Here is a 12,450-nt window from a genome sequence, read left to right as displayed (position 1 = left end):
AATTAGACTGTTTGGCCTTTGATTTGGCCCTGTCCTGAGGTAGAGCATGGCCCTTACCTCCCGTAATGTCAGCTATAATTTCTTTCAAGCCGGGCCCGAATAAGGTCTGCCCTTTGAAAGGAATATTAAGCAATTTAGATTTAGAAGTCACGTCAGCTGACCAGGATTTAAGCCATAGCGCTCTGCGCGCTTGGATGGCAAATCCGGAGTTCTTAGCCGTAAGTTTGGTTAAATGTACGACGGCATCAGAAACAAATGCGTTAGCTAGCTTAAGTGCTTTTAAGCTTGTTCATAATTTCATCCAATGGAGCTGTGCGAATGGCCTCTTCCAGAGACTCAAACCAGAATGCCGCCGCAGCAGTGACAGGCGCAATGCATGCAAGGGGCTGTAAGATAAAACCTTGTTGAACAAACATTTTCTTAAGGTAACCTTCTAATTTTTTATCCATTGGATCTGAAAAGGCACAACTATCCTCCACCGGGATAGTGGTACGCTTAGCTAAAGTAGAAACTGCTCCCTCCACCTTAGGGACCGTCTGCCATAAGTCTCGTGTGGTGGCGTCTATAGGAAACATTTTCCTAAATATGGGAGGAGGGGAAAAAGGCACACCAGGTCTATCCCACTCCTTGCTAATAATCTCCCACAGACCTCTCACAACGACCTATCTTTAGTTAGGTTGCAAGAGAATGACTGAATATGACATGTGAGGGGAGGAGCTATATAGCAGCTCTGCTTGGGTGATCCTCTTGCAACTTCCTGTTAGGGAAGAGATATATTCCATAAGTAATGGATGACCCGTGGACTGACTACACTTAACAAGAGAAAAAACATAATTTATGCTTACCTGATAAATTCCTTTCTTCTGTAGTGTGATCAGTCCACGGGTCATCATTACTTCTGGGATATTACTCCTCCCCAACAGGAAGTGCAAGAGGATTCACCCAGCAGAGCTGCATATAGCTCCTCCCCTCTACGTCACTCCCAGTCATTCGACCAAGGACCAACGAGAAAGGAAAAGCCAAGGGTGAAGTGGTGACTGGAGTATAAATTAAAAAATATTTACCTGCCTTAAAAACAGGGCGGGCCGTGGACTGATCACACTACAGAAGAAAGGAATTTATCAGGTAAGCATAAATTATGTTTTCTTCTGTTAAGTGTGATCAGTCCACGGGTCATCATTACTTCTGGGATACCAATACCAAAGCAAAAGTACACGGATGACGGGAGGGATAGGCAGGCTCTTTATACAGAAGGAACCACTGCCTGAAGAACCTTTCTCCCAAAAATAGCCTCCGATGAAGCAAAAGTGTCAAATTTGTAAAATTTGGAAAAAGTATGAAGCGAAGACCAAGTTGCAGCCTTGCAAATCTGTTCAACAGAGGCCTCATTCTTGAAGGCCCAAGTGGAAGCCACAGCTCTAGTAGAATGAGCTGTAATTCTTTCAGGAGGCTGCTGTCCAGCAGTCTCATAAGCTAAACGAATTATGCTACGAAGCCAAAAAGAAAGAGGTAGCGGAAGCTTTTTGACCTCTCCTCTGCCCAGAGTAAATGACAAACAGAGAAGACGTTTGTCGAAATTCCTTAGTTGCCTGTAAGTAAAATTTTAGAGCACGGACTACATCCAGGTTGTGCAGTAGACGTTCCTTCTTTGAAGAAGGATTTGGGCATAAAGAAGGAACAACAATCTCTTGATTGATATTCCTGTTAGTAACTACCTTAGGTAAGAACCCAGGTTTAGTACGCAGGACTACCTTATCCGAATGAAAAATCAAATAAGGAGAATCACAATGTAAGGCTGATAATTCAGAGACTCTTCGAGCCGAGGAAATAGCCATTAAAAATAGAACTTTCCAAGATAACTTTATATCAATGGAATGAAGGGGTTCAAACGGAACGCCCTGAAAAACATTAAGAACAAGGTTTAGACTCCATGGTGGAGCAACAGTTTTAAACACAGGCTTAATCCTGGTCAAAGCCTGACAAAAAGCCTGGACGTCAGGAACTTCTGACAGACGTTTGTGTAACAGAATGGACAGAGCTGAGATCTGTCCCTTTAATGAACTAGCAGATAAACCCTTTTCTAAACCTTCTTGTAGAAAAGACAATATCCTAGGAATCCTAACCTTACTCCAAGAGTAACCTTTGGATTCACACCAATATAGGTATTTACGCCATATCTTATGGTAAATCTTTCTGGTAACAGGTTTCCTAGCCTGTATTAAGGTATCAATAACTGACTCAGAAAACCCACGTCTTGATAAAATCAAGCGTTCAATTTCCAAGCAGTCAGCTTCAGAGAAGTTAGATTTTGATGTTTGAAGGGACCCTGTATCAGAAGGTCCTGTTTCAGAGGTAGAGACCAAGGTGGACAGGATGACATGTCCACCAGGTCTGCATACCAAGTCCTGCGTGGCCACGCAGGTGCTATTAGAATCACTGATGCTCTCTCTTGTTTGATTCTGGCAATCAATCGCGGAAGCAACGGGAAGGGTGGAAACACGTAAGCCATCCTGAAGTCCCAAGGTGCTGTCAGAGCATCTATCAGGACTGCTCCTGGATCCCTGGATCTGGACCCGTAACGAGGAAGCTTGGCGTTCTGTCGAGACGCCATGAGATCTATCTCTGGTTTGCCCCAACATCGAAGTATTTGGGCAAAGACCTCCGGATGAAGTTCCCACTCCCCCGGATGAAAAGTCTGACGACTTAAGAAATCCGCCTCCCAGTTCTCCACTCCCGGGATGTGGATTGCTGACAGGTGGCAAGAGTGAGACTCTGCCCAGAGAATTATCTTTGATACTTCCATCATAGCTAGGGAGCTTCTTGTCCCTCCCTGATGGTTGATGTAAGCTACAGTCGTGATGTTGTCCGACTGAAACCTGATGAACCCCCGAGTTGTCAACTGGGGCCAAGCCAGGAGGGCATTGAGAACTGCTCTCAATTCCAGAATGTTTATTGGCAGGAGACTCTCCTCCTGACTCCATTGTCCCTGAGCCTTCAGAGAATTCCAGACGGCACCCCAACCTAGAAGGCTGGCGTCTGTTGTTACAATTGTCCAGTCTGGTCTGCTGAATGGCATCCCCCTGGACAGATGTGGCCGAGAAAGCCACCATAGAAGAGAATTTCTGGTCTCTTGATCCAGATTCAGAGAAGGGGATAAGTCTGAGTAATCCCCATTCCACTGACTTAGCATGCACAGTTGCAGTGGTCTGAGGTGTAAGCGTGCAAAGGGTACTATGTCCATTGCCGCTACCATTAAGCCGATTCCCTCCATGCATTGAGCCACTGACGGGTGTTGAATGGAATGAAGGGTGCGGCAAGCACTTTGAAGTCTTGTTAGCCTGTCCTCTGTCAGGTAAATCTTCATTTCTACAGAATCTATAAGAGTCCCCAGGAAGGGAACTCTTGTGAGTGGAACGAGTGAACTTTTCTTTTCGTTCACCTTCCATCCATGTGAACTTAGAAATGCCAGCACTAACTCTGTATGAGACTTGGCAGTTTGAAAGCTTGAAGCTTTTATCAGAATGTCGTCTAGGTATGGAGCTACAGAGATTCCCCGCGGTCTTAGTACCGCCAGAAGAGCACCCAGAACCTTTGTGAAGATTCTTGGAGCTGTAGCCAATCCGAATGGAAGAGCCACAAACTGGTAATGCCTGTCTAGGAAGGCAAACCTTAGGTACCGATAATGATCTTTGTGAATCGGTATGTGAAGGTAAGTATCTTTTAAATCTACAGTGGTCATGTACTGACCCTCTTGGATCATAGGTAAAATTGTCCGAATAGTCTCCATCTTGAACGATGGAACTCTTAGGAATTTGTTTAGGATCTTTAAGTCCAGGATTGGTCTGAAAGTTCCCTCTTTTTTGGGAACCACAAACAGATTTGAGTAAAACCCCTGTCCCTGTTCCGATCGTGGAACTGGATGGATTACTCCCATTAACAAGAGCTCTTGTACGCAGCGTAGAAACGCCTCTTTCTTTGTCTGGATTGTTGACAATCTTGACAGATGAAATCTCTCTCTTGGAGGAGAGTATTTGAAGTCCAGAAGGTATCCCTGAGATATTATCTCTAGCGCCCAGGGATCCTGAACATCTCTTGCCCAAGCCTGGGCGAAGAGAGAAAGTCTGCCCCCCACTAGATCCGATCCCGGATCGGGGGCCCTCAATTCATGCTGTCTTAGGGGCAGCAGCAGGTTTCCTAGTCTGCTTGCCCTTGTTCCAGGACTGGTTAGGTTTCCAGCCTTGTCTGTAGCGAGCAACAGCTCCTTCCTGTTTTGGTGCAGAGGAAGTTGATGCTGCTCCAGCTTTGAAATTACGAAAGGAACGAAAATTAGACTGTCTAGTCTTGGCTTTGGCTTTGTCCTGAGGCAGGGCATGGCCTTTACCTCCTGTAATGTCAGCGATAATCTCTTTCAACCCGGGCCCGAATAAGGTCTGCCCTTTGAAAGGTATATTAAGCAATTTAGACTTAGAAGTAACATCAGCTGACCAGGATTTTAGCCACAGCGCCCTGCGTGCCTGAATAGCGAATCCTGAATTCTTCGCCGTAAGTTTAGTAAGATGTACTACGGCCTCCGAAATGAATGAATTAGCTAGTTTAAGGACCCTAAGCCTGTCCGTAATGTCGTCCAGAGTAGCTGAACCAATGTTCTCTTCCAGAGACTCAATCCAGAATGCCGCTGCAGCCGTGATCGGCGCAATGCATGCAAGGGGTTGCAATATAAAACCTTGTTGAACAAACATTTTCTTAAGGTAACCCTCTAACTTTTTATCCATTGGATCTGAAAAAGCACAGCTATCCTCCACCGGGATAGTGGTACGCTTAGCTAAGGTAGAAACTGCTCCCTCCACCTTAGGGACCGTTTGCCATAAGTCCCTTGTGGTGGCGTCTATTGGAAACATTTTTCTAAATATCGGAGGGGGTGAGAACGGCACACCGGGTCTATCCCACTCCTTAGTAACAATTTCAGTAAGTCTCTTAGGTATAGGAAAAACCTCAGTACTCGTCGGTACCGCAAAATATTTATCCAACCTACACATTTTCTCTGGTATTGCAACTGTGTTACAATCATTCAGAGCCGCTAACACCTCCCCTAGTAATACACGGAGGTTTTCCAGTTTAAATTTAAAATTTGAAATATCTGAATCCAGTCTGTTTGGATCAGAACCGTCACCCACAGAATGAAGTTCTCCGTCCTCATGTTCTGCCACCTGTGACGCAGTGTCTGACATGGCCCTAATATTATCAGCGCACTCTGTTCTCACCCCAGAGTGATCACGCTTACCTCTTAGTTCTGGTAATTTAGCCAAAACCTCAGTCATAACAGTAGCCATATCCTGTAATGTGATTTGTAATGGCCGCCCAGATGTACTCGGCGCTACAATATCACGCACCTCCCTCTGAGCGGGAGATGTAGGTACTGACACGTGAGGCGAGTTAGTCGGCATAACTCTCCCCTCGTTGTTTGGTGAAATTTGTTCAATTTGTACAGATTGACTTTTATTTAAAGTAGCATCAATACAGTTAGTACATAAATTTCTATTGGGCTCCACTTTGGCATTGCAACAAATGACACTAGCAAATAAACTTGCAACTTGGAAATACAATTCAATTAGAATAATATTAAAACGTACTGTGCCTTTAAGAAGCACAGAAGATCTATGACAGTTGAAAATTAATAAATTGAAACAGTTATAGCCTCAATCCTTGTAAACAACACAACTTTAGCAAAGGTTTAATCCCATTAGCAAAGATAACAAATTCTGAAAGCAGGAAACAAATTACAGAATAAACGTTTTTTATCTCAGTCAAACTATAATTCTCACAGCTGTGCTGAGAGAAATTACCTCCCTCAAAATAAGTTTTGAAGACCCCTGAGCTCTGTAGAGATGAACCGGATCATGCAGGGAATACAATGAGTTGCTGACTGAAATATTTGATGCAGTAAAAGCGCCAAAAAAACGGCCCCTCCCCCTCACACACAGCAGTGAGGGAGAACAGAAACTGTCAGAAAAACAGATTAAGCAACTGCCAAGTGGAAAAATAGTGCCCAAACATTTATTCACTCAGTACCTCAGTAAATGAAAACGATTTTACATTCCAGCAAAAACGTTAAACATAATCTCTAGTTATTAAACAGCTTTATGTATTTCTTACAGTGTAATTCTAGTGAAGTACCATTCCCCAGAATACTGCAGTGTAAAGTATACATACATGACATTATATCGGTATGGCAGGATTTTCTCATCAATTCCATTGTCAGAAAATAAAAACTGCTACATACCTCTATGCAGATTCATCTGCCCGCTGTCCCCTGATCTGAAGTTTACCTCTCCTCAGATGGCCGAGAAACAGCAATATGATCTTAACTACTCCGGCTAAAATCATAACAAAAACTCTGGTAGATTCTTCTTCAAACTCTGCCAGAGAGATAATAACACACTCCGGTGCTATTTTAAAATAACAAACTTTTGATTGAAGATATAAAACTAAGTATAATCACCATAGTCCTCTCACACATCCTATCTAGTCGTTGGGTGCAAGAGAATGACTGGGAGTGACGTAGAGGGGAGGAGCTATATGCAGCTCTGCTGGGTGAATCCTCTTGCACTTCCTGTTGGGGAGGAGTAATATCCCAGAAGTAATGATGACCCGTGGACTGATCACACTTAACAGAAGAAAGGGCGCTAAGCTAATATAAGCTGCGAAACTCCTTTAAAATTTGGTAGCCTGGAAATCATGATTCAGGATTTTGTTCAAAATTAAAAGTGAAACCGGTTTGTTCCAAGCCAAAAGCACACAGTCTTATGAGCCCAAACACTCACAAAGTGAAAGCAGTACATAAAAATCTCCAAAACTGTTCCAAATCTCCCTGAAGGAATAATCTCCCTGAAGGAAATATTAACTCTTGATCCTATTGAGGTATAAAAGGAGCCACCCTGTGACCCTAAATTAGAATCCTTGCTATACATAATAAAGCGGTCTTACCATCCAGGATCCACGCTGTGGAACAGATACAGCCTCTCAAGTGTGACAGTCTTTCAGCGACGCTCTGAAAGGGACCCGAGTGTGTCACAGCAGGCAGTGTAACTCAACACTGATTGCTCAGGAGTTGTTAGTCGGGATGGGTTCGCAGAAAAACTTTACCTGCATCTCCAGACTAACGTTCATCAATACTCGCGCTGAGAGGTTTATATGATTGCTTAAAACTCCAGTCCTCTCTTGACGTGAACATACCCATTACAGGACTAACCAAATCTCCTGACACATCTCTGCCATCCTCCTCTAGTGACGAAAGGCAAAGAATGACTGGGAGGATAGGGGAAGTGGGAGGGATATTTAAGAATTTGGCTGGGGTTTCTTTGCATCCTCCTGGTGGCCAGGTGTTGTATTTCCCAACAGTAAGGAATGAAGTCGCGGACTCTCCCTGCCTTATGGAAAGAAATGTGCTGTTCTGGAAAGAATAAAAGGGTAACAAAATTTTTCAGCAAATGTTACTTGGATCTTGTTGAATAGTGATAAACATATTTAATATATTTAATGGGATAGGGTTCCCAGATAAAGACACTGAGGCCCATTTATCAAGCTCTTTATGGAGCTTGTGGGCCCGTGTTCAGACGCGCCAGAAACACAAGTTATGGAGTAGCGGTCTAAAGACCGCTGCTCCCTAACCCTGTTGGCTTGTTCTGAGCAGGAGGACAGAGATCGCCACAATTCAACCAGATCGCGTACGATTGAGTTGATTGACACCTCCCTGCTGGAGGCCGATTGGCTGCGAGTCTGCAGGGGGCGGCGTTGCACCAGCAGCTCTTGTGAGCTGTTGGTGCAATGCTGAATACGGAGAGCGTACTGCTCTCCGCATTCAGTGAGGTCTTGCAGACCAGATCCGCACCGTTGATACATAGGCCCCAAGGACTGCATATGTGCTGTAATTGTATTGTTTTTAGTGTTTTTAATATATTTCAGGATACTTACATAAATATAGAATGCAACAATAGATACATTTTTGAAGTCCAGAGCAGCATCAATTTCATCCATGAAGTAAAGGGGTGTTGGCTTATAATGGTGAAGTGCAAACACCAAAGCTAAGGAGCTCAGTGTTTTTTCTCCGCCAGAAAGATTAAAGATTTTCTTCCAGCTTTTCTTCGGCGGCCTGACACTAAAATATATAAAAACAAAAATTAAGAGCTTGTATTGCTCTGTTATACATACACAAATTGTTTTTTGACATGAAATGTACAAAGGTGGCAGGGAATAAAGGAAAAACAAAGAACTTACCTGATAAATTCATTTCATATTGGCAAGAGTCCATGAGCTAGCGACGTATGGGATATACAATCCTACCAGGAGGGGCAAAGTTTCCCAAACCTCAAAATGCCTATAAATACACCTCACACCACACCCACAACTCAGTTTAACGAATAGCCAAGAAGTGAGGTGATAAAAATAAGGAGTAAAAAAGCATACAAAGAGAGGAACTGGAAATATAATTGTGCTTTTATACAAAAAAATCACCATAAAAAGGGTGGGTCTCATGGACTCTTGCCAATATGAAAGAAATGAATTTATCAGGTAAGTTATTACATAAATTATGTTTTCTTTCATGTAATTGGCAAGAGTCCATGAGCTAGTTACGTACAGGATAGAAATACCCAAGATGTGAACTAAGCAGTCAAAGGGGCGAGGACTTCCGGTGGGCGGGATCTGCAGTAAGGTGCGAGTGCAGCGCACGGACCGCAAACAAATCCAAACCGCCAGTTCAAGGCCCTAGGCATTTGCTCAAGCCAGGCAAGAATGCAACGATCTACAGCGGAGCACCAAGGAAGACCCGGTGCCTACAAATCCGCCTGGATGGTGTCACCTGAACAAGAGGTTTCCAACGGTACTTCACCAATGTCTGTGCTCTGCATTTACTAGCTTTGTTGCGGAAGCAGCACCATCACAGCCCACCGACGGTGGCAAAAGAAAAAATGAAAATCTACAATTGATTCCCACTACAAAGATAAGTAAATCTAAAAAAAATTTCTGGTCATATGCAAAAGAACAATTTTCGCTACTAACGTGTATAGCTATAAGTCTGGGTGCGCTTAGGGCTTTATAGGAGCGTCAGGAGCTGCACACAAATTGAATTTCTGTGAAAGTCTTATGCTGATATGTAAACAGCCAAGAACTTGAGGAAACAAAACTCAGCATTAGAGTAGGGAGAAGCGGAAGATTGGGAACCAGTGTTTAGCAAATAAGTCTGAGGATAAGGTTTGAGAGCAAAACATTAGCCTAGTGAAGACGCCGACACTTTAAAGAGACATTCAAGGGATACAATTTTAACTTTCTATGAAAAAACCTTGCGTTTCCACTCTGCTTTTCTTCTATGTATGAAATCCTAACAAGCTGAATCACAACACCCTAAGGAGAGAGACATGACCCATTAATATATATATATAGACACAGTATACACTCCTCACTAAGCCCCAGTGAAGAAGCTACACGGGATTGTCTCGCTAAAAAACACACGCAGGAAGAACTGCAGTCTGGTTACTATAGGATCTTTGATCGATTAACGAAGGCTTGGACAATGCCATACTTTGAACTATACGACAATATCTATGAGGATAACCAGTCTCCCTCTTTTGTTGTTGAAAAACGTATTAATAATAAAGGATAAGAGAGATCTAGATAACAGCCAGTCAGGGTGTCTAGCCTGTAAGTCTGGGGATACAACATACAGGGACAAGATTTACATAGAGCTGGGATAACCCAGTGAGGACGCCGACACCAGGTCTGATTAGATATCTGAGGAATCTAAGACTCTTGCCCTAAAATACCAGTCTGTGATATATTAGAATTACTCTATATATGTTGTATGAAATATTGTACCTAGCTGTAAGTTTTGGAGAAATATATTATATATTTATAGAAAGGTGGAGTGTAACCCACTAGGATACTTAGGGGCAATGTATATTAACGCAGGCTGAGTGTTGTATGAGTATTCTCTCTAGCGGAAACACAGAATAACTAGTGTTAAAGGATCTTCTGGGAAGGATCTAAATACAAGTATGCAAATTAAGTACTGAAAGTGGCTCGCTTAATTAACAATTATGTTGGTAGGGGAGTTATATATGCTATCATAGATTAGATCTATTAGTGGTAGTATTCTCAAAACAACAGTTGAAGTATTTCCTGTGTGGTTGTATACCCAGATAATAATCTGTGTAGCAATATAGGCTCCTTCTGATGTGGCTGAACTGAAAGTATAAGAAAAATTTGGTTAGTTTAAAAATGTTTTAAAAGATAAGTGCATATTTCTTGTTATACTATGATATTTTAGATCTAACCCACTAAATAGACACAGCTGGTATTAAAGGGACACTGAACCCAATTTTTTTCTTTTGTGATTCAGATAGAGCATGACATTTTAAGCAACTTTGTAATTTACTCCTATTAAATTTTCTTCATTCTCTTGGTATCTTTATTTGAAACACAAGAATGTAAGTTTAGATGCCGGCCCATTTTTGGTGAACAACCTGGGTTGTTCTTGCTGATTGGTTGATACATTCATCCACCAATAAAAAAGTGCTGTCCAGAGTTCTAAAAAAAAAAAAAAAAGCTTAGATGACTTCTTTTTCAAATAAAGATAGCAAGAGAACGAAGACAAATTGATAATAGGGGTAAATTAGAAAGTTGCCTAAAATTGCATGCTCTATATGAATCACAAAAAAAATGTGTGTTCAGTGTCCCTTTAACTATGTTATTGAGGTAAAGAATCTGCCACAAATAAGAGTTGAGTGGAAGGTAACGAGGCTAAACTAGGAGACTGGTCTAGGTAATAGCCTGCTTAAAGTACGTGTGACAGGAAAAAGGAAGGAAAAGAGGGAAAAGGAAAATACTTTATACCACTGAATGGTTATAGAAGAGGTAAAACATTTGTGAAAGTAATTTTCATTTGTAGTCTCTGAATGGCCGCTTGGTCTTAAATTGTAAGCTGCCGAGAATCTATATTTTAAATCATTCTAAGTGTTAGTTATAGAGAGCAATGCTCGGTTTGATAAGTATGTAAACTCTAAGAATGAATGTTGGTTTCTTTTTATCTTTTTATTCGCTTTATTGTTAAAACTAAAAGCCATCTTCCTTAGTAATAATAGAGAAACAATAGGGTGAAACTGTGTAATATGTATCAAGGAAATAGAGGGCAAAGTCTGCCAATTTTTTTTTCTCCAAATTTTTTTTATTGAAGTTTCAGAAAGAACTAACAAACACGTTTCACTTAAGAAGAAAAATTGCTTCATAGCATGACATACAATGTTGTTACATGAAGATTATCCAATAAGGCCGGTCAAGGTTTACAATTCTACTCATCAGGTCTATATTCTAATATTGGAGATACTAAGAGAGTAATTTGAAGAGTAATAGAGAAGGCTGCCTATAAGTGGGATAGGACAAGGTGTCATATGGTGATGTTATTGTATGAAAAAAAAAGAGATGAGATCACCAAAGTGTGATGAGTATGTAAAAGAAGGATCACTTGTCATGTCTTGATGTGGCTAAAGTAAAGGGTTTGGGCTACAGAAAATTGAACTTCATTTTATATTATATGAGTTTAGATATTATCCCTACATCAATATGTGAATATTTCATGGCTGTCTATTCTAGTGCCAGGAAGATGTAAGGGGTTGGCTTTCGTAAGAACCCTATTTGGGTTATAGTGATTAGGAGAAGAGAGAAAGAACAGCGGGCAAGAGCTGCTCGAGTTATAGGGGAAGAAGAGAAGGGGGGCGGAGAGAGGAGAGATAGAGCCTTTTGCAATAGGCCAGTAGAATAGTTGTGTAAACGGGAGGAAGGTGGATAGTATGGATAAGAGGGTGAGAATTTTCAGTAGTAGGTATCTATAGTGAGGTAGAAATACTAATTGTTATTCAACCCAATGTTGCGTTATGTATTACCATGTCACGGTACTCAGTCAGAGTAGGGCTTGGGCTTAATGTGCCACTATGCGTAATATATACAGTCATGACAATGATAATAAAACAGGTAAACAAGACTGGACCGGCTCTAAACAAGAATAACATATATAAACTTAATCTATGCCATCATAAAAGGTAACTTAGCTACATTCTTGTCCCAAAGTGCACAGAAGTGTATATATATGACGTGTACCTCATAATGTAAAAGAGATATACATAAAGCAGAGTTACTATACCCTAATATACAGTAATGACCATGATTGCAAAGGTGTATGGTGATAGCAATATTATCTCCTGTGTTAGCTGGGTGAGCTTTGGGAGTAACTGCGGCTTAATTCTAAACTCCTCTCACGAGTGAATGGGTGCAAGCAGTATATATCCTGTACACCAGTAGAAATTTTTACAAAAGAGCACAAACATAATAACAGTCATTAAACATACAGTGAACTTAGTTATATTGACAGAATATGCTGAAAACACTAGTTGGGGGGTCTAA

The 12,450-nt window shown here is 41.6% G+C and overlaps 1 protein-coding gene across 1 annotated transcript in view; it reads right to left on the bottom strand.

Moving 5' to 3' along the window:
* SMC4 (structural maintenance of chromosomes 4) overlaps positions 1 to 12,450 on the bottom strand; it is a 459,275-nt gene that overhangs the window by 30,840 nt on the left and 415,985 nt on the right. The window contains exon 21 of the mRNA XM_053711800.1: positions 7,972 to 8,155. Coding sequence (XP_053567775.1) covers positions 7,972 to 8,155 — 184 coding nt within the window. The remainder of the gene's footprint in view (positions 1 to 7,971; positions 8,156 to 12,450) is intronic.

This window comes from Bombina bombina, chromosome 4 (genome assembly GCF_027579735.1).
Source record: "Bombina bombina isolate aBomBom1 chromosome 4, aBomBom1.pri, whole genome shotgun sequence".
Lineage (NCBI taxonomy): Eukaryota > Metazoa > Chordata > Amphibia > Anura > Bombinatoridae > Bombina > Bombina bombina.
Note: the sequence above shows the minus strand (reverse complement) of the source record. Positions and strands in the feature narration are given on the sequence as shown.